Consider the following 23,022-nt stretch of genomic DNA (forward strand, 5'->3'; position numbering starts at 1 on the left):
CCACTGCCAGGGGCCTGGGTTCTGTCCCTGGTCGGGGAACTAAGATCTTGTGTGCTGCATGGCTCAGCCAAAAAAAGGAAAGAAAACATTCTTGAATAGCATTATATTTCATAGCCAGTGAAATCTGTGCAGTCATTGTAATTTGACATTTTTTACATTTTTAATTAGGAGTGCTAAAATGCTTTAAAATACAAAACATACATTTATAAACATGCAGTCCATTGTCATCTGAAGAGGTGACATGATTTACCATGTTACATTATTAATAATGTTCACAGACATGTTTCTTTAGGCCATTCTTTTTGTTTTGTTTTGTTTTGTTTTTGCGGTACGTGGGCCTCTCACTGCTGTGGCCTCTCCCGTTGCAGAGCACAGGCTCCGGACGCGCAGGCTCAGCGGCCACGGCTCACGGGCCCAGCCGCTCCGCGGCACATGGGATCTTCCCGGACCGGGGCACGAACCCGTGTCCCCTGCATCGGCAGGCGGACTCCCAACCACTGCGCCACCAGGGAAGCCCTAGGCCATTCTTATACGTGTTTATTAAGGCAATAATGTTTATCAGGTGTTTCCTATAAGACCTGAGCCAATTGCTTAAATATTTTGGACTTTTATGTAAGGAAAATTATAAAGATATTTAACATATCACTATTTTTCAGTTGATTTGTAGTCATAATTATTTGAATCCAGAATGCCCAACTTTAAATGAAACTAACTCTGAAGAAGAACCATATTTGGACATTGATCTCATTGTGAAGGGTTCTGAATACTTTTGAGTTATAAAAATCTGTTTCTAAACCCAGTGTAAATTACTGTCTTTAGATCATCTGTTAATTTCAGTATCCCATCAAAGCAACTAGTTTGTTAATGAAATCTTCAAAAGGTATTTAGTAGTGTACTCTGACATTAAAATTCTGTTTATATAATTCAGAATGTAAGATTGAATAATGAGGAATTTGAAGAAAAAGCTTATTATAAAGAACCTTTAACCAATAGTCTGATGCAAAAATGGCCTGTTTTTTTCAGATTCACTATGCTGTAAATTTTTCACTGCCTTTAGAAAATTAAACTGAGGATTTTTTTGTTTTATTTGAACGTTATCTTAAAATATGACTTCCGTTCTCTTGTTGAAGATAATGTTCCCTTCATGAACAAACTAACTTGTATCTGGAAATGACACTTATTAGTTTGAATTTTCCAAATTCCATTACAAATCTACAATCTTTTAATGGATTTGGTACTTGAGATTTTATTTGCTTGCATGATAGCACAAATAGTGGGTTATTTCATTCCTAGTTTTTTTTTAAATTTAATTTAATTTATTTTTTATACAGCAGGTTCTTATTAGTTATCTATTTTATACATATTAGTGTATATATGTCAATCCCAATCCCTAGTTTGTTTCTTAACTGATTTTTTTCCCTTCAGGTACTATAGTCTCATTACATTCTTATCAAAATCAGAGTGTAATGATAAAGTTACCAAACTGAGTCTGTAAAAAGCTAGTTCTTTAACCACCAATATTTATTATCTAAGTCGAACTCATTTAAAAGAACAACACTTTATGAGATGGTCATATCAGAAAAATAGAATCATAACTTTAGCATTTTCTTACATTACAGATAAGTTGCTGAATTCCTTGGAGTCTTAATTGATATTGCAAACTACACAGAAGCTTGGAATTCTTCATGTTTTTAATGGGGAAGGAGAGGGCAGTTTTATGACATTTGATTACCAGATAATAATCTGCATTTGTCATAACTTGCTGACTCTTAATCTCAAGCCAGCATGTTCACCTTGCTCCTGACATCAGTCTGATTTGCTTACCTGTTATTGGTCACGATATTTATTTTTAAACAGGTTAGAACTTGTTATTAAGATAAAAGCAACCACAAAACAGTATTGAAACCTTAGTTTTGATATTTCAAAGAAATGACTTGCTTTTCTAGATTTTTAAAAATAGTTTTGTAGAATTTTAAGCTTAACCATTATTTAGTTTGTTTCATCCATTTTTATTTGCTTTTCTAATTGCCTGTCCTCATTTTGATAAATTGTAAAATAATTTAAATAGTGTATCTGTAAGTATGTATAATTATAATGATGTAAAATACTTTGTGTGTGTGTGTGTGTGTATGTTTGGGTGTATACACACACATAAATGGCTGTACCTAGCCAAGGACTTTTTTATTTGTATAAAACTTTTTATATAAAGTTTGCTTTCTTTACCAGTAATGTATAAATAAAACCATGTAAAGTTCTGTTATATTTTGATTAGAATGTTTCTTTTAGTGTGCTTAGATAATAAGTGAAACAAAAAAAAAGGTTAAACTCCCAGAGGACATGGGGGCTATTTTGAAGTGGTTCTTGGTTAGGGTGTGGCTGACTGAACGCGTGGCTGGCTGAATGTGTTGGAGCAGATTAATTGGAGAAAACCAGTTGCCTTTGCCTGCTTTCTCACAGCAGGTAATGGTACAGTGAACAGTGCTGCAGGTGTCCTCACAGACAAAATCAGGGCAGCACAAAAACTCCTTTGGGGTGAAGATCTGGGAAAAACAGGTAAGGATCAACTAGCTATGCATTATTTATTCATCCCTCCCCCCTTCAGACTGGTGGTACTGATGGGTTACAATCTAGGCTTTGGACTCTATGAAGTGACTTGAGGAAATTGCCATTTCTCCCACAGTGTCCAGTATCTGCAGGAGAAGCCGTGACCTGAAGGATTACTTGGTAGATAACAAACTGAAATAATGAACCGCGGTTTTGTAGTGCTGGGGCTGCCTAGAGGGCTGGCCCTCAGCCCTTCCCCAGTGCATTCTATCACTCAGAACCCTTACCACCAGGTGAATGAGCTCACGAGCCAAGGTAAAGTAGCAACTAAGAGATACCACTGGTTTAAAAGAAAATAAACAGGATTACATAAGACCATAACAATCTAAGATAAAGCCAATAAACGCTAAAAGGAAAAAGAAGATTTTGGCAGTGTGGTACAAGAATCAGAACTAACCACGTAGAAATATTAAAAATATAATATTTAAAATAAATGTAATAAAATGGAATGAAAATAGAGTGGCTACAGCTGATGCATGAATTAGTGAGTTGAAAAGTTGGATTGAGAAACTCTTCCAGAAGGCAGCAAAAAAAGGATAAATAGAAAATAAATGCAGATGGAAGTGGGATGAAGGACAGAAATAGATGTGCCACCATCCAAGTAACAAATGAGGTCAGAAGAAGAAAAAATTTGAAGATTGAGAGGGCCATAGAGTGCCAAACAAGAAAGAAGAAAGTACCCACATCTAGACACATACTGAAATTAGGAGTATCGAGGATAATGAGAAAAATCTAAAAGCTTTTAAACAGTCAATCCTTGTATAAAGGAACAAGAATCATATTGACCTTTCTCTTCAGAAGAGCAATGCTGGCTGTGAGGAAACAGTATTTTTAAGGTACTGGACCTAAAATTTTATATCCATTTAAATTGTTATTCAGATGTGAGGGTTTAATAAAAAACATTAATATTCATCACTCAAAGATCCGCACTGTAAACATTTTTGGAGAGAATACTCAACAAAAAACAAGTGCAGGAAATATTTCAGGAACTAGGGGTGAGTGATCAGATACCTTGGTAAAGTGTGTACAGGCTGACCTCAGCCATACTGCAGGTTTGGTTCCAGACCACTGCAATGAGGCAAATATTGCAATAAAGCAAGTCACGAAGTTTTTGGTTTCCGCTTCTGCCCATAGGAGTTTATAACACTTGGTGTGAACAAGGTGGCATGGTGAATACGGGCACCATTGACTAGCCTAAAGGCAGTGGCTAGTGAAGCTCTCACCCTGTGTGCATCTTTCTGTATCCTGAGACATTCTCTCTAGGCTTTCTGTTCCCTTCTGTTTCTAAACTGAGTGTGTTTTGGGTCTCCTAGTGACTCCATAGATTCAGCATAACTTTCGGTGAGAGTAAAAGTAGGAACTTAAAAAAAAAAAAACTTGTCTATGGAAGTGGTTCTCAGCCTTGAGTGTGCTGAGTTTTGCTCAGCCTTCGGGCCGGTTGGAATGAGGCAGTGGGTGTCTTTCCCACAGCTGTGTAGTGCTAATATTACTTACCTCATTAATAACTTCCAATTATTACTGTGAGGTTATGGAGAGTTGCCCACTGTGTGCCTCTGTCTTAAAGATATTCACCTACTTGCTAAAAGTCTTCAAGAGTGAAGTGGTAAGATTGATTCACCTGCTGAAGACTTTAAAAAATCAGATATATGGTTCCATTTATTGTTTATTTTCTAGTTTACACATTTATTTTCTTGAATAGGTAATACATTCACTGTTCAGTGAACCATATAAAAGTATCCATGTCACCTCTTCTCCAGTCACTGGGTTACCTTTCCTTGAGTCAACTAATATTAGGGGTTATTCTACGTACGCTTCTGAGTTGTTCTTTGCATAAATGTATGATTTTAATGTTTTGGCTCTGGTAAAATGCATTAAAGGTATTAATTACTTTGCAGCTGACTTTTAGGATTAAGTGTCAAGGGCTTTCTTGGACAATGTACCCAATACTACACAGATACACATGTTAATACATCGTGTGTTTTCACCTCTACTTAATTTTGACAGTTTGTATTTGAGGCTAGTGTGCTGGGGTAGTGGAAATTTAACCTCTTTACCTGTCTACCTTTCATTATCATCCATTTCTTAAAATTAAATATATGAAAATAGAATAGGCAGATGATACTTATGAAGTGTCAGTAACTTTATGCACTTTCTATATTTTATATGGAAAAGAGCAGGTTTAGAAATGTGCCTCGGAGCTGTGTTCTAGGGACACCCTTGCTGTCAACTCCTCTAAGGTGGCAGTTAGATAGTGTACTTGAGATGTGACTAATGTAAGATGCTACAAGGCTGGGAGTTAGGAGATCTGGTCTCTGTCTGCATTGGGCAAATCATTTGACCTCTCTGAATTAAAACACTTTACAAAAATTTGATATAGGTTTCTAAGGTTCTCACATTCTCTACTGGAAAAGAAAATTTTCCTGAGCTGCCTGTTTCAGCCTAATAGAATATTGCTAGAACACATAACCTACAGACAGGCACAGCCCCCTCTTGGTGGTCTGAAAATGCTTAATTTCTTTTTGAGCTATTTCTCCTTTCAGCCTGGCATGATTTGCAAGAGCACTTTGGGTTTGACTGTCACTCTGTTATTATTTGTTCCCATTTGGTGAGGCCAGACTCAACCCAGGCAGCTGTTGATGAAATTGGACGTGACCCATTGATCTGCGACATCAATTCCCAGAGCAATCAATTGACTGAAAGAAATGCACCCAAACTCAAATCACCATTATCATCCACAAACGAAAAAGGAAAATTCTCATTTGTTTCACCTTTCATTTCCAAATATGTTATACTAGGAGGGGCTCCAGCTTCGTGCCAATTAGAAAAAAATATGGCAAGAGAATTAAAAAGCACCAAAGGACATCTTAACCTCAGGGGAGGACTAGGTTAGACTCCATTGATCTAAATTACTGAGATTATTCTGCATTGGTCCCCACAGCCAGTGGGTCAGAGCCTTTACATCTGCAACCAGCAGTATTTCCACTAATTAGCCACACATGGTCCACCTTGAAGGTTCTTTGAGCCCAGACATTAATTTTTTATCCACTCCTAAGGTAAGTTGTGAATATATGGTATCTCTTGTTTATGAGAAATACAGAAATCCCTGTGGGGATACAAAGATAATATTTGAAATAAAATTCAGGAAGGGAGCACTGACTTTTTGCACAGGAGATGCTAAATTAGTATTTGATAATAAAAGAAAATTCAAGAATATTTCTTGGACCTGTAGTTATTTAATAGTAAAAAACAGTTATTTTTAGGAAACATAGGAATGCTTATCTAAAGGATCTTGCTCTTGTATGCTAATATGCATGATTGTATTTCTGTTTCATGTATTTCTGTTTTTCAGTGTTCCTTTTTTTGCTATTTAAAAATTATAATTTCCTAGATTTAAAGCGAGAGTGGCAAAAAGAAGCATTGAATAGGATTTCTTTTTTTTTCTTTTTTTTTAAAATTTATTTATTTATTTTTGGCTGTGTTGGGTCTTTGTTGCTGCTTGCGGGCTTTCTCTAGTTGCGGTGAGCAGGGGCTGCTCTTCGTTGTGGTGTGTGGGCTTCTCATTGCAGTGGCTTCTCTTGTTGCAGAGCACGAGCTCTAGGCATGCGGGCTTCAGTAGTTGTGGCTCATGAACTCTAGAGTGCAGGCTCAGTAGTTGTGGTGCACAGGCTTAGTTGCTCTGCGGCTTGTGGGATCTTCCCGGACCAGGGCTCGAACCTGTTTCCCCTGCATTGGCAGGCGGATTCTTAACCATTGCACCACCAGGGAAGCCCTGAATAGGATTTCTAAACAGAGAATAAATTGATAAGATGAGCTAGCTTTTTCACCTTGGGGTTTTTACAGAAAATATAAGCTCTAGCTTTGTTTTTTAAGTGCTAAAGGAGTTCTTTTTTTAAATGAAGAATAATGGCCAGACAATTTTAAAGGAATAATTATGGGAAAGGACCTAAACTCTTTAAGAGAGGATAGAGCTTAGTAAATTATTGCTTCTCTTAATGAGGCAGAAGTCCACCATTTTTAAATCTAATTTTTTATTTGCATGTGCTAGATATGACTACTTTTAATTTTTGAATGACAAACAATTGACAAGTATATAGAGTAAAAAAAGCCTCCTTAATACCTCTTCCAAACTCTGACAGGTACCTACTCCTTTAAAAATTTTATTTAAAATATTGTTTATAGATATGTATGTACATACGGCTATAAATTTACATAAATGTATATATTAGATAAAAATCAGTCATGCTTTCTTGGAAGAGTCTTTTTCCTTTTTCTTTTTTGCCTCTCCCTTTAAGCTCCCCCTTCCACCCTCATGTTCTCCTACAGACCTCCAGTAACCTGTATGAACTTCCGCATGTGTGCCCTTCTGTATTTTTTCTCCATACTTCTATAGCCACATACACATACGTTTCCTATACATATGCATACACATATATGTATATTTATAGGATTTTATTTTACTCAGTGGTCTGTGAATGAATTAATTTGGGGAAAATTGTTGTCTTTATAAATTTTGAGTTTTCTAATCCCTGAGCATGGTATATCCCACCATTAAATTTATTTATTTAAATAGCAGTATGTGTATGTGTATTTAGCATTGTCAGCTATTCTCTTCTTGAAACTGTCCTGCTTTGGTTTCAGTGACATTGCCCTTAATGGTTTTCCCCCTCTTCCTCTTTGGCCATTTCTCATTTTTATCTGTAGACTTTTTTTCCCTGTGCTATTTTTCAAGGTTTTGTCATTGGCTTACTTTTTCTTCTTGTCCCTAAGTGGTCTCTACCTATTCAATGATTATTCACAAATGTTTATTTATCTCTAATTTGCAACTTTTGTTGTTGTTGCCTTCTGGACATCTCCACTTTTGCCATTCAGTTTTGTTGGGTAAAATCTGTAAGTTTTCTCCGATTATAATTTCTGGCATTAGTGGGCTTAAAAAGCCGCCTTCTACTTCAAGATTATAAAATATGTTTTTACATTTTACTTTAATACTTTTATAGTTTAGTTTTTACATTTAATACTTGTATTCCATCTGGAATTTATTTTTGTGTTTGGAGATAAGTAGGGAAAATATAACAGTTCCATGTTTTTTTCTCTTGTATTTTTGAGTTGATATTCATTTGTTTTTTTTCACTGTCCATTTTATACGTTACTGGGCATCCTTGGTGACTAAGTACTGTGAGGGCTGGACCAGGTATATCTTCATTGTTGAATTCCCTGGCATCTAGCACAATGCCTATGTGATAGTAACATTTTAATAAACATTGTTGAATGAATGAATTGTGGAAGGAGAGAATTGTTTCATTATCTGTTTTAATAACATCCTGTTTTTTTTCTATGTCTTTCATACATGGAAGTCTTCCACATCTTAGAAGCCTTTAAGCTCTCAAATATTTTAACCTCATTGAACCTTGAAAAACATTTGTTTTTTTCAGGGTAAACTGAGTAACCTATTCATATCAGCTATGCCTTGATTCTTTCCCAGCACCCAAGCTTGCTAGAGAAGCAGTTTATATTTACTTTTCTTGGGGTTTTTTTTGTTTGTTTTTGTTTGATTTGAATTTTATTTATTTTTTATACAGCAGGTCCTTATTAGTTACCTATTTTATACATATTAGTGTATACATGTCAATCCCAATCTCCCAGTTCATCCCACCACCACCACCCACTTTTCTTCTAAGTAAGCAGAGCTTCTGTGAAAACCTGCTCTTCCAGATGTGGCTTTGTAGATGTAATCATATGTCATTGCTGGTACTGTTCCTGAGCCTGCTTAATCTTTACTGCTACCCTGTGCCAGTTCCTGAGGGTTTATTTGGCTGAGTTCTGTTTTCTTTACTTGTACTTTCAGTCTTGCGGTGGGAGCCATTGATGATACATAATGAGGATCTATTTTGTTTTTCTATTGATGATTTTTCCAGTGATAGAGTCAAGGAACTGAGTTTTAAAAAGAAAAGACAATTCAATCCACTATTATTTATTGATACCTTAGTGTGCCAGACCAAAATGAAATAGAAAGTGTCCCTATCTGCAAAAAGAGTACCTTTTCAGGAAAGGTAACATAAGACAACTATCACAAAACTCATTTTGGGCACAGTACCAAGTGAGTGGTATAAACACTAGTGTTGTGTGAATTTAGGAATGGGAAAAACCACTCTGACTTGGGATGGCTGGGGAAAACTTCCTGGAGTAGTTGAGACTTATTTAAGATCATGTAGGATGTATGGTAAATATGGCTTCTCATGTTAGAAAAATGAGCAAAATTGTGGAATGGAATGCATTATACAAATATGATGGCCAATGAGTATACCAGAATGACAGTGTAGGAGAGAAGAGGACAGGAAGGGAATTGGGTCAGATTGGGGAGGGTCGTTAGTGTTTTTTCCAAAACATATTCCTTAGAAATACCCTGTTTCAGCAAGCACAGGCCATAAATAGTAGAGCTGGAAAATCCTTTGTAGTTTTGTGGACACGAAGAGAGGACCTGCTGTATTGATGAGCTCGTTGTCTTTATATATTACATCCATGGATGCTCTTAACCTCAGTGTTTTCTGTATATTTCAGACATTAGTCCCTTACCATGGGGGATTGGAATTTATTGGGTGGCATCCTAGAGGAAGTTCACTCCCACTCAACCATGGTGGGGAAAATCTGGCTGACCATCCTGTTCGTTTTCCGGATGCTGATACTTGGTGTAGCTGCTGAAGATGTCTGGGATGATGAACAGTCAGCATTTGCCTGCAACACCCAGCAGCCAGGTTGCCACACTGTCTGTTACGATGATGCTTTCCCTATCTCTCTGATCAGGTTCTGGGTTTTACAGATCACCTTTGTGTCTTCTCCCTCTCTGGTATACATGGGCCATGCACTTTATAGCCTCAGGGCCTTTGAAAAGGAGAGGCAGAGGAAAGAGTCACAGCTTAGAGCCCAGATGGAGAATCCAGAGCTTGAATTGGAGGAGCAGCAAAACACAGACAGAGAACTGAGGAAGTTGGAGGAGCAGAAGAAGATCCAAAACGTCCCTCTGAAAGGATGTCTTCTGCGTACTTACGTCTTACACATCTTGACCAGATCTGTGCTGGAAGTAGGGTTCATGATAGGCCAGTATATTCTCTATGGGTTTCAAATGCATCCCCTTTACAAGTGTACTCAACCTCCTTGCCCCAATGCAGTGGATTGCTTTGTGTCCAGGCCCACAGAGAAGACCATTTTCATGCTCTTTATGCACAGCATTGCAGCCATCTCTTTGTTCCTCAACGTACTGGAAATATTTCATCTGGGGGTCAGGAAAACCATGAGGGCACTTTATGACAAATCCAGCAGTGAGGGCATTGAGGACGAAAGGGGACCTCCATTTCATCTGAAAAAATATTCCGCGGCCCAGCAGTTTATGAATTGCTCTCCCTTCCCTGAAGGAGTCTCTCTACTTCAAGCCAGCAATCAACGGCAAGTCTTCCGAGTCAACGTGCCGAATTCTAAAACCGTGTGGCAAATCCCACAGCCTGGGCAACTTGAGGTAGACCCTTGGTGTAGTAAGAAAGACTGGGCTGAGGAGGATCAGCACAGAGGACAGCTCCATGTCCACAGCCCGTGTCCCTGGGACGATGGTGCTAGAATTCAGCACTCGGGACAGCAACCAGACCGTTCTTCCTTTGGCTTGCAGACTACAACGCCCCAGTCCTGGCTGGGTACAACGATGGCTCCTAGACATTGTCCATCATGTACAACAGGACCCTGGGAGCAGTCCCAGGACCTGCAACCCTCAGGGGAGCCTCTCACAGATCTACACAGTCACTGCAGACACAGCGATGGCAGCATGAGAGAGAGCAGAGTCCAGACAGATCTTGCATGGGCAGTCGCAAGGCCAGCTTTCCGTCCAGATTGCTGTCTGAAAAGGGACAGCTGTACGGTGACTCAATAAGCTCCAGTTCTCAAAATAGCTCTTGCCTGGGCTTTCCGCACCAGGAAAACAGCCCCTCACTTCTGCCTTCAGCCACTGGGCACAGAACATCAATGGTAAGTAAAGACAGACAGCCTGACTGATCATGGAATTTCACAAGAGGTGTTCCACTTTGGTTCCTTCTTAGCCTTCTGTTTCCTCCTCCTTTGTGTATATATGTGTGTGTTGAGAGAGAGGGAAACGAGGAGAGAGAGGTTAATTTATGGAGAGTTACATTCATTTAACACATTCAGTTGAATTTAATTCATAAAATAAACTTATTGAAAACTTTATATCATTAGTCTTATAAGTGCTGGGTATATAAATGAATAAAATATCATGTGTACCATCAAAGGGCTCAGAGTCTGGATGGGAAATTAGGTAAACGTATAAATGATCAAGTGTAAGGTGCCATGTTAGAGGGAGTGGTGGCCAAAGGAGGGAGAAGTCAATTCTTTCTGGATGGGTCAGGAAAAGCTTTATAGTTGAAGCTCCTTTTGAACTGAGTCTTGAAAGATGTGGTGAGTTTCTCCAGACCTGGGAGGACTGGGGTGCATGGAAGGAGGCTGTCCCAGTACAAGGAGAACACAGACAAAGGCTGAGAGGTGTGACATAGCAGGGCTCTCTGGGGAGCCACGTGTGGAGCACAGAGTAGTAGAAGGGCTTCAGAGAGAGGGAAAGCTGGAGAAGGGGGCATATGGAGGCCTTGCAGGGAGGCAGTGGAGAACCCATAGAGGATGTGCAGCAGAGGAGTGACTGGATCAGAGTTGCACTTTAGACAGCTCTTTGTATCAGAGTGTGGAAAATGGATCAGAGGAGGGATCATTTGTAACCTTGAGTTGCCCTTGTCTCACTGAGGAAGGAGGGTGTGCTCCATTGTGTTAATAGCTCTGGCATTTAAAAGTCACATACAAATATTTGTTGATATATTTCACAAAGACGAAGATCAATATTGTATTGATAATTCTGTCCTCTGAAAAGCCACTGTGGAATAAACATTCCCTGGCCATTGTAAGACATAATGGAGATTTGCTGTGGATTCTTCTCAATTCTGAAAAAAAAAAAAAAAAGGAGAGAGAATGACACATGTTTTACATACTGCTCCTAACAACTTTTTTCCATTAAAAAGAAAAATCCCCCAAGTTAATAGGGGAACTTCCCAGTTGAGTTCACTTGGTTGAACTCACAACCTTGCTTTTCCCTTTGCTTCATTCTTTGTGTTAATAATGATTGAACCCTTCTACCCTAGATTCGTATCTCCCATGAGATATTTTGTTACTGTGCTAACGCCATACCTTGAGGAGGAATCATCGTACCTAGATTTTTCCTAAAATGCTTTTTTTCAAACTTATACTCATTTCTTGTCAGTGACCAGCTGTCTTCTCAGGAGATTACGTGTATGATTATTGTATGGCTGCTTGGAACCCTATGCCAAACTATAGCAGGGTTCTCAACTCTAGCTTGAGTTAGAGTCATCTGGAGCTTTAAAAAAATCTCCATGCCCAGGACCCATCCACTTCCAATCAAACTAGAATCTCTGGAGATGGGATGGAGGATTGGTATTTTAAAAATTCCCATGGTGATTGTAATGTACAGCCAGGGTTGAGATCCACTATTTTATTTTATTTTTTTATTTTTTTATTTTTTTGCTTTTTGGACATGCCCTGCATCTTGCAGAATCATAGTTCCCTGACCAGAGATTGAACCTGGGCCACAGCAGTGAAAGTGCCAAGTCCTAACCACTGGACCACCAGGGAACTCCTGAGATCCACCATTTTAGAGTAACCTTGCCAGTGGCCTCTGCTTCTTATCTGCATTTGTGAAGTCAGCATGACAATTTTCATCATCTTCTCTCTCCTGTACCTCACTCCATGTGAGAGGAGCCTTTGTATTAACAGAAAATTGAGGAAGAAAAAGCAGTGTTTAGTTGAAGCAGATTTTCTTAACCTCAGATTATCTTTTGGGAGAGACCAGCCTCGCTGAGGAGAGAAAAGATGACGAAGGTGACGGGCCCTCTTTCTTTTTTCATCTTCCTCTTTCTTCCCTGTTTATGTTTCTAGGAATTATAAATAATGCCTTTGGCCACAGAGATTTCCTACTTATGGTCACTTTCCCCCAAGCCTCTTAGGGGGTTGACAGGCCACTTCACTCCCCAAATGGTGGAAGTCTTGGGGATTGAGGCCACAGCCGTCAGCTCCAGAGCACTGTAGCTGACACATCGTACTTACTGCAAACAGAGGGATCTTTCATTGGAAACTAGTGCAGCAGGCAAAGGATTGTTAGCATCCACTTTCAATATATGGACTGTAAACAGCTTCTGACACTGTATCAGGTCCCAGAGGGCCAAATTTTTAGGGCTCAATCAGATATATTCTGATGGCAGCAGTTGGTGTTTCAGAGTGAAACGACTTCTGGTAGGTACCACAGTTGCTTTGCCACTTGTTCCCCTTAGAGAGAACTGTCCTGCAAAAGAAATCCACGCTATTATAGGTCAGAAAAACCACCTGGAAGAGCCGTGATTTATACTCCAAGACATTTCCCTTGCCATCACCCAAACCCCGCAATTTTTTCAAGTCTAAGCTTGTTGATTACTAAATAAGTTTCTGTCAAGGTTGGTCCTTTGTGGAAAGGCTTAATTGGGCATGGAGAGCAGACTTTTAGTCTGGCCGAGTGAGCGTGGGGAAGAATGCTGGTTGAGTTTTAGGAACCCATGCTACCCTCTGTGATGAAGACTTTCCTCCTCGTTGAATGCCTTCACCTGTCAGAGATGCTGTGGAGTAGTAATCCTCATGCCCAATTCTACTTTAAATCACCAGGGAAGCTTTGAAAAATGCCCTAATAAGAATCTCTGCAGATAGAGCCTGAGCACCAATACTATTTTTTAAATTTATTTATTATTTTTGGCTGCGTTGGGTCTTTGTTGCTGCGTGCAGGCTTTCTCTCTAGTTGCGGCACGCGGGGGCTACTCTTCGTTGTGGTGCGAGGGCTTCTCATTGCGATGGCTTCTCTTGTTGCATAGCACGGGCTCTAGAGCATGAGGGCTTCAGTAGATGCGGTGCGTGGGCTCAGTGGTCGTGGCTTGCGGGCTCTAGAGTGCAGGCTCAGTAGTTGTGGCACACGGGCTTAGTTGCTCTGCAGCCTGTGGGATCTTCCTGGACCAGGGCTCGAAGCCGTGTCCCCTGCACTGACAGGCAGATTCTTAACCACTGCACCACCAGGGAAGCCCCCAATACTATTTTTTAAAACTCCCAGGTGATTCCAGTGTGCAACCAGAGCTCAGAACCACCGCTGTAGAGGAGGAAGATTTTGGCATTAGGAAGAAGGTTGCCCTGCGACCTCTTCCAATCTCTTGTGACATTAAAGTGCTAACAAAGAGTGTTCTCCTGTAGCTCCACAGAGCTGAGGACCTTTGCACTTACTGGTCCCTCTGCCTGTGATGCCCCACCCACCCCAGGACCTTGGCATGGCTGATGGTGCCAGCTGTGCCAAGGTCCTGGGGAGCACTCTTGGGCCATGATCGTGGAGGGGAGAGCTAGGAACAAGGTTGGAATGAATGGGCAAGGGCCGATCTGTCAGGCGTTATAGGCCATGGAAAGGAACTTGAGGTGGACGGTGCAGGAGTGGTGGTGGTCTGCTACGTATAGTTTTAAAATCACTGTTTCTGATGAGTCTCTTGTAGAGATGCTAAGGTCTGAATGTTTGTCCCCCCCAGATTCATATGTGAAACCTTAATCCCCAGTGTGATGGTATTTGGAAGTGGGGCCTTTTGGAGGTGATTAGGTCATGAGGGTGGAGCCCTTATGAATGGGATTAGTGCCCTTATAAAAGGGGCATCAGAGAGCTCCTTTTCCCATCCACCATGTGAGGACACAGTGAAGATGACTGTCTGTGAACCAGGAACTGAGCTCTCACCAGACACTGAATTTGCCAGTGCATTTGTCTTGGAATTCCCAGCCTCCAGAAATATGAGCAATAAATTTCTGTTCTTTATAATCCACCCAGTCTATGGTATTTTTTTATAATAGCCCGAATAGACCAAGACAATGGGTAAGAGTGCAGTCAGGGAGACCAGCTAGGAGGCTTGCACAGTGTCCAGGTGAGAGGGGAGTGTGGCTCAGACCAGGGGTACCACTATTAATCGTTTGAAAGAAGAGTCTTTTTCTTACTTCTTGTTTTTCAAATTAAAGCCGTACATGCTCATTGAAAGACATTCAAGCAGTGTAAAAGAACATAAGAGTACAATGTGAACCTGACCATGTGAGGGTTCATCTCTCACTCTCACCTGGACTCAATTCCCACTTCCCTCACCAAAGACCATCACTGTGAACAGAATGGAGTGTGTTCCCCTACCTTCCTCACTGCATTCACAATCTGTCTTTGAGGACAAATATATGTCCACACATATTTTTTATTTTTTTCAAAAATATAAATGTGATCCTGCTGTAGCGATGTCTCCGCAATTTGCTTTCACTTAATTAATGATATGTCTCAGGGACTCTCCATATCAGCACCCATGGAGATGCCTCGGTTTTATATGCCTCATGCTTTTCCATGAAATTGATGAACCATAAGATACTTGATGGCCGTTTAGCCGTTCTAAGTTTTTTCTACTGCAGACAACGTTGCAGTGAATGTTTCATACATGTATCTTTGATAGGTACCTAGAAGTGGAATTACTGGTTTTAACGGGCACGCAGATTGTACATTTTGATAGCTGCTGCCAATTTTTGCTCAGGAAGGGCTATACCAATTGATCCTCTTTACCAGTGCATTAGCACTCTTTCCCCACGCTTGCCAATATCAGACGTTGTCTCCCCCCACCTCCAATTTGACAAACTAGAAATGTTTTGTAACATTTCCAAACATTTCTCAAATGTTGGTCTTAATTTACATTTCCATGATTACTAGTAAGGTTGTTCATATGTTTATTAGCCATCTCTATTTCTACCATGAATTATCCTTGTCTGTTTTTCTGTTATTTGTTTTTCTTCTGATTTCTAGGAGCTCTTTTATGATATTGTATTAACTCCTTGTCTATATATGTATTGAAAGATATTCTCTCAGTCTGCTTATTTCTTATCCCTGTGTATGGTGTCTTTAAAATTTTAATATTATATTAAATCTAAAATCTCTGTGACTTCTAGGTTCTTTGCCTCAGTTGGGAAGGTTTTTTTGACTCAACATTATTAACAGGGGTTATGAGATGGGTGTTTGAAGAGTTGATTGTTATAATTTATTGAACTTTTTGGCAGAGGAGCTTTACATAATATATCAATTACCGAAGAGGAGGAAAGACTCCCACTTTACTGAGTCCCTGATTGTGGTCTGGACACTGCCATGGGCTTCTTCACTGTGACTCTGTGATTATTCCCATTTAAGGATAAGGAAATAGATGACTTGTCCAAAGTCACGCAATTAGGATGTGGTAAAGCACAGTCTTTGGGACATAGCAGGGACATGAATTAATATTTACTGAGTGAGTGAATGGGCTGGAATTTTATCCCAAGCTTGTCTGACTCAACTCAAGTCCTTCTCCCATATCCCATTGCTGCTTCCTGCTCTCCCGGCACAAGGCAACCTAAGTGCAGCATATTTTTAAGAGAGATTATTACAAAATGGAACATCCACATTTGGATCAGTTTTCCCATTCTACATTACTGCAAAGTCAAAAATTCTGGTTAATTGTGGAGGGGACAAAGATGGAGCTTTGGAAAAGGTTGGCCTTTTAGTATTAGACCTGGATTTTGGACAAAACAACCACAACTGGATGATGAGGACGAGATGGCAGGTGGGATTCAGATCTTCTGCTGCAGTGCTGTTGGGGGACAGAACCTCTTACATGCACGTTCATCTCTGGGGTGATGTGGGGGGATTGTCTTCTGTAGGAGGTTTTTGTTTGGATTTGGGATATTTGTGACACACGAAGAGTCTCAAGTGGGTAGGCAGGACTGGCTTTTACAAGCCCTTTGAGTCTATTTTGTTTTGTTTCAGAACATGCTTCTAGAACTTTCATCCATTATGAAAAAATAATGCATCCTGGGACCAGAAAAAACAGACTCAGGAGCAGCTGGCATCTGTGAGATGAACGTTGTGTGTTTGTCAGCTCAAACTGCAGGAGGAACTCTGAGAATCCTCCCCTCCAGAACCATGAATCAGGCAATGGCTGTGTATCGGGGGCTCCCAGCTGGGCTCCCTGACCGCTGGGGTCAGCCTCTCACTGCTCCGCTTGGCCGTGCTGCCTGAGGCCGGTCCAGTGCTCTCCATATACCAGGGAGGCACTCTACCCCATCAGAGAAAATCTAGGGGCAAGAGCCGCCATCCGAGGGAAGGAGGAGTGGGATGTGCTACCATCCCTGCCAGTAGCCGGCTCTGCAGCAGCAGCAGTTTGGACCCTTGAACGTGGTTCCAGAGCAGGCTGGGGGCTCTGCCTGCAGCCTGGGCTCAACATGCTTCCTGTCTGTACACCAGAGGCTGGAGGGAAGCTTTTTGTTTTCTTCCTCTCATCAGCTCATTTCTTGGGGATGAAGCAGCTGGATGTTTGTCCCTAGATGCCATTACATAAAATATTGATTACAGCCCCAGCAAACACTCGCATCGCATGACTTTATCCTTCTGCCGGGATCGTCGTCAGTAGTGATGCCATGACTGTGGGCCAGCAGGTGCTGGGGAATCTCATTCCCAACTTCCAGGGGAGTGACTGAAGCCGGCACCACTTCCTCACCCTCCCCACCCTCCCAGTGGTCCCGAGCCATCCAGGAGGGGTGCATCAAAAAAGCACTGAACAGGGGGCTTCCCTGGTGGTGCAGTGGTTGAGAGTCCGCCTGCCGATGCAGAGGACGCGGGTTCGTGCCCCGGTCCGGGAAGATCCCACATGCCGCGGAGCGGCTGGGTCCGTGAGCCATGGCCGCTGAGCCTGCGCGTCCCGAGCCTGTGCTCCACAACGGGAGAGGCCACGGCAGTGAGAGGCCCACGTACCACAAAAAAAAAAAAAAAAAAAAGCACTGAACATTTCTTATAGAGCACAGAGGCATGGATGGCTGTGTGATGTCCACTAACTATCCAATCGGTGAGGCTGGTTGGCTGGTCATTACGGTCTGAGTTCTGAGAATCACAAAGGTGGACTCAATTCCCATGGAAGGAGCCACTTAGCCCTGTCCTCTGTCCCGTGGCCAGACTCTCCTATCCCTGGCTGTACACCTTGTAACAAAGACTTCAAGTTATTGGGAGAATCACTTTGTTCCAAAGACACAAAGGTCTGCATTATCTATATCCTGCTGAAATAAAATCCATACTCCTTAGCCTGGCATATAAAAACTTCATGGGCTGACTCCTGCCTCATATTCATTCCCTACCTCCCATGCCCTAACCCGGCTGCGCTATGAGTAAAGCAGATTGCCTTCCCATTGTGGGTGACAAGCAGCCAATCTGTTGAGGGCCTGCATAGAATAAAAAGGTAGAAAAAGAGTGAATTTGCTTTCTCTATTTCAGCTGGAACATCAGTCTTCTCCCTTGGACTCGGACTTATATCATTGGCTCTATAGTTCTCAGAACTATGCCACCGGCTTTCCTGGGCCTCCAGCTTGCAAAAGGTAGATTGTGGAATTTCTTAGCCTCCATAATTGTGTGGGCCAATACGAACAAATCAACCAATCAACCTGTATCTATATCAGTATCTGTCTCTCTATAAAATCTCCTATTGGTTCCATCTCTCTGGAGAACCCTAATACCCTGGGTAACTGCCCAGGATTTTGCAGAACAGAGCCCAGTGCTGGCTGGGGCTAGTCTGTGCTTCTAGCCCAAATGAATGGCTCCTGAGTCTTCTCTGTTCCAATTTGCAGAGGAGGAAGTGAGGTGTGGAGATGTGAAGAGGTGTGTGATCTTTTCCACAATGAACTGGTAGAAGAGCCTGTGAAGACCAGGTGGGTGAAAACAATGCTGGGGCCAAGCCCAGATGGGTGCCATTTTAAGGGGCATGCCATATTCCAGGTGCTTAGGCCACATGACCTGTACCGCGTGCAACTGTGTAAAGTTGTTGTTTGTCCTCATTTGATAGATCAGAGAAGGCTCAGAGAGATCAAGTGACTTGCCCCACAGCTAAATTCCAACTGAAGTGCCTGTTTTGCAGCTGGAACTCAAACCCAGCTGTAGTTGCTCTGAGGCCCATGCTCCTCCCAGGAAGCCCTGCCCTCTCTCTTGTCTGTGACCATCAGCAGCCCCCTGCACAGTGATTTGTTTGTACATCTGTCTACCCGACTAGCCTGTGAAAGCTTTCAGGATAAGGCTGTGCCTTTTAAATGTTGGATGCCCAGTATGTAGCCCAGTGTTGGTTGAGTGCATGCATGTTTATGTATAGATGCCAAAGGCTAGACGTTACCCATCACTTGCAACCCTCCAGTCTGATCCTTATTCCCTGGTGTCTTGTCCGCAGGTTTATTAGGAGAGACTCTTTCAAGAGCCTCTATGGCAGCGTTCCCCACCTCCCCCATAGCTTTTCTTGTAATTTAAATTTCCTTCACTCTCAAAAGCCTTTATAGGGTCATCAACTGTACAGCACAAATAGAGGTTTAAAAAAGAAGTTAAAAGGATGCAGTGTAAAATGTAATGCTTCTAGTAAATGTTGCTGTGTCTCTGAAGGTTTCCGTCCATTGCTTTAGGATGAGGGTCACTGCCTCGGGTACATTTGTCTTCAAGGAGAGGGAGTGAAAACTAGCCACGGAGAACCAGTCATGCCTCTTTCTGGTTGACAGAGCAGCCAGTAGCAAGTAGATGTTGGGATCTGTAGGAGCCAGGGGTGGGTGTAGGGACAGAAGGGATCATGCTCTTGAGTCAAATGAAAGGAAATTTCATAAGGTGACGTGGGATGCGCGGCTTTCTCCATATCTCTGGACCTGGATTCTCTGATACCAGGAAGTATCGTATTCATTTATACCAGGAAGGCAGAGGTGCTCAGTGGGGAGAATTGGAAGCCCATCCCACTCTGGGCACCATCAGAAGCTGGCGTTAGACGTGGAGTATGGTCCTGCCGATGCATCCTAACTGAGGAGACGAGGGTGATGAGTTGGAGAAGAGTGGAAAGTTCTAGAACTATTTCAAAGAAGAGCTCAAATTTTTTTCCATACAGCATATAACAGACCTGCTGGCAAGGAGTAGGCAGGCTGAGATTCCTCACTGTGCTCTGGAAGTAGATACAAGTCACACCTAAGGTGCACATTCAAAGTAGGAAAGAAAATGGCTGCCGCCCATTTGGGGCTGGGTGGTGTTTGAATGCTTCCCTTCTGCAGGATATAAGGGCCTTGTTCTGTATCAAACCACAATTGTCATTCCTGCCACAAGCACTAATGTTGGGGTCGAAGGTGCATATGACCATCAGTTCTAAGTGACCAGGTCTTCTACAGAAAACTTTGGGACCATGACACACCGTTTTCCTAGAATGGATTGAAAAACTTCATGTCTTCAGGCAAAGGACTCTATTTTACCTCTGACACCTAAGATGTTTCACAACAGTGCACGTTTGCTAATCCCGTTATATGGTCCCTGAAGCCCTCGCCTCAGTGGAGGGAGTGGAGTTCAGCAACTGGTAATTTCAGTTTTCCCACCTGGTAGGTGGGGTAAGGCTATGCACTTCTGGAAGCTCAGATCCCAGCAGCACTGCATTCTCCTGCCATCATGTGAATCCAGCCTCGCTGCCAGCTTGGCCAGACCCCTTATGAGCCCCGCGTACTCAAGTTGTCTGGCCTGCCCACCATCCAATATCTTGTTTTCCCTTTACGTCAAAATCCAAGACTCAAATGATCAAATATTCTTTTCTGGCTTAGATGTATGTACACCCTAATCACAATTCTAAAATCCTTGCCCTGCAATTCACTGTATCTTGGCATTGGTTTTTCCTCTTCCCCATTTACTTTCATTACCTTTTTATTTTCAATTAAACCTATTATTTTCAGATAATTGTAGATTCATATGCCCTTAAGAAACAATATTCTTCACCCAGCTTCCCCCAATGGTGACGTTTTGCATAGCTATAACACAATATCAAAACCAGGAAACTGGGCTTAATGCCTTTTGTTTACTCTCATAGGCACTAGGGATTTCTGTGGGGTGTTCTTGGCCGTGCCATGTGGCATGCGGGGTCTTAGTTCCCCAACCAGGGATCGAACCCATGCCCCTTGTACTGGGAGCGTGGAGTCTTAACCACTGGACCACCAGGGAAGTCCCAGCACTAGGGATTTTTAAAATTGGGAGTTAAGGAATCACATTCGTTATCACATTTTTAAGATTTCTAATCAGATTAATCAGGTAGCAGATAAGAGTCCAAACAAGAGGAAGAGACGTGGCTTCTCTGGGAGGAAAGGGTTCCTAAGGCCTCCAGCTCTGTAATCTCTAACATAGGGATCAGAGAAAATCAGTTTACAATGTGTAATGATATGTCTTTATTTCATCAACAGAAATGGTGTCTAGACAAAATTCAGTTAACACTAGCAATTCAATTGAGTGAGTTTTTTTTTGCACAATAGTATATTTACAATGCGTAAATGAAGTTTCAATTCATTAGTTCATAGCAATGCTTTTTTTTTCCCCAAAAAGGTAAAAATTCTTAGTTACAGAGAATAAGCATCAACAGCCATTTCATTTTTTTACAATTAAAAACCACAAGGAAAACCACAATCACTTAGAAAATAAAGACAAGCCTAAGAACTAGTACAATAAAATGATGCATTGAATTAAGTTACATTAATCGCATAGAATCTGTGTAAAAAGTATGTAGAAAAACACCTGATGTAACCTGTTACAGTCGTTGACCAGTTATGAGAGGTACAGAGGGTTATACAGGTAGATATGTGTGAAAACTGTCCGTATTGTTTGACCTGGGGAGGAAGAGGAGAGGGGCTGCAGCCCCTTGCATACACTGAGAAGACCCTGTTTTGAATATGGCCTCTGGAGTTTGTAAGGCATAGATTAGAGGTGCACTTGCATCAGACTGGTTCTGGAACAAATTCTCACGGGCCCTTCGGGCCTCACAAGCAAAGGTGGTGCTTGCCTTGAATGGCTCACCGTGTCTAACCAGCGCCCGAAGCTCCTGCACGCCTGTGGAAGCTTCCCGATCACTCACTAGAAGTGGCAGGTCTTTTACCTCGGCGCACGAACGGGCATCCCAGCATTTACACGTGCGAAATGCATTGTTAGGACTCGTGTGGTCACCCCTGTGTCTCCAGACATGTTTTGGTAGAAGACTTAGCATCAAACTGTAGGAAAAACCCTTTTTGTCCAAGTCCCTTCACTCTTTCCTGTCCCCACGGGAACGTTTGGCACCGCAGGGGCGTCTACCTGAAATGAAGGCTCTGGGTGCACTTCTGTGGCTAAGGAGGCCACTGTGTTATCTGAGGTCAGTCCACTGGAATGGAAAGTCAGAGCTGTTTGTCCATTGCTTGAGAGTGCAATGCACACACCACGTCACCACAGGCAATCAAAGCAATGAAAGTGGGCCTCTGCAACCAAGTGGGTTTTCTTCACAAAATGGCAGCATCCTTTTCATATTACAATGAAAATGCACTGATATCCATGTGATATAAATATTATCTTCCAGGGTGGAGTGTAGGAAAATACTATACACTTTTCTTTGCAAGAAATGTTTTTGCACCGTCAGTTGAATAATTTATCTTCCATCTGCCACAATAGGTCTTTTCTATGTACAAAGACTATTTGCACGCAGTTTTGTGTACAAATATATTCTATTCTACAGCATCCGTCTTTGATGCCGGGGTCAGGAGATGGCTCGGGCTGTATTCGGCACACACAGCTTGAACACAATGCCCCCGTGCACACAGACTGCCCGCACGAATGCCAGCTCCACACAGGCGTTGATCTGAGGACTGACTCGCCAGGAACTGAACCTACAGCAAGATCCTCAATTTGGGGACGAAAGACCAACTCATGGTCCAGTGAGCAGCTTTATTCTTTTTTTAAAAAAATCTTTTGGCTGCGCTGTGTGGCATGTGGGATCTTAGTTCCCTGACCAGAGATTGAACCCGTGCCCCCTGCATTGACAGTGCAGAGTCTTAACCACTGGACTGCCAGGGAAGTCCCAGCTTTATTTAAAAAAAAAAAAAAGAAGTATGTTTCTTTGCCTATTTACAGTGATTTGAGGACAAAACTTGATTCTGGCTGCCTTCTTGATCAGCAACTCCTCCAACCATTGCTAAGCACTAGTGGCACAGTTTGAAGTCATGTATTAAGCGGCTCCTAGTTGAAATGGGGTATAATGTATAGAACTAGGTAGCTAATAGCGTTTTGAAAGAGCTTTGCAGGCTTTTACACATTTTGGGAGGATTATGCTCAACATAGCATGTGGATCAGCTTGAAGGGGCAGGATTCAGTGGTTTCTTAAAAGGCGAATCATTTTCACACCTTTGTTTGTTTCTTCTTCTTTAATGGCAATCATAAAGCATTAGAAGAGAAAGTGTAGGTTTAGACCTCTTGATGGTAACACT

General features: G+C 41.9%; 1 protein-coding gene and 1 long non-coding RNA gene across 2 annotated transcripts; both read left to right on the forward strand.

Annotated features, from left to right (window-relative positions):
* Positions 1-9,175: 9,175 nt before the first annotated feature.
* GJA10 (gap junction protein alpha 10) lies at positions 9,176-16,797 on the forward strand (the record flags this gene model as incomplete). The annotated part of the gene is given in 3 exon segments (XM_079716858.1): positions 9,176-10,442; positions 10,445-10,611; positions 16,526-16,797. Coding segments are annotated over 3 exon segments (1,473 nt in total). The 3' UTR covers positions 16,565-16,797.
* A 74-nt stretch (positions 16,798-16,871) lies between these two features.
* LOC307061341 lies at positions 16,872-18,535 on the forward strand. The gene is made up of 3 exons (XR_013811180.1): positions 16,872-17,600; positions 18,023-18,123; positions 18,373-18,535. It is a non-coding gene; the product is annotated as an uncharacterized lncRNA (long non-coding RNA).
* The last annotated feature ends 4,487 nt before the right edge of the window (positions 18,536-23,022 follow it).

The sequence above is a fragment of the Hyperoodon ampullatus genome, assembly GCF_949752795.1.
Source record: "Hyperoodon ampullatus genome assembly, chromosome: 12".
In the NCBI taxonomy this organism is placed as follows: domain Eukaryota; kingdom Metazoa; phylum Chordata; class Mammalia; order Artiodactyla; family Ziphiidae; genus Hyperoodon; species Hyperoodon ampullatus.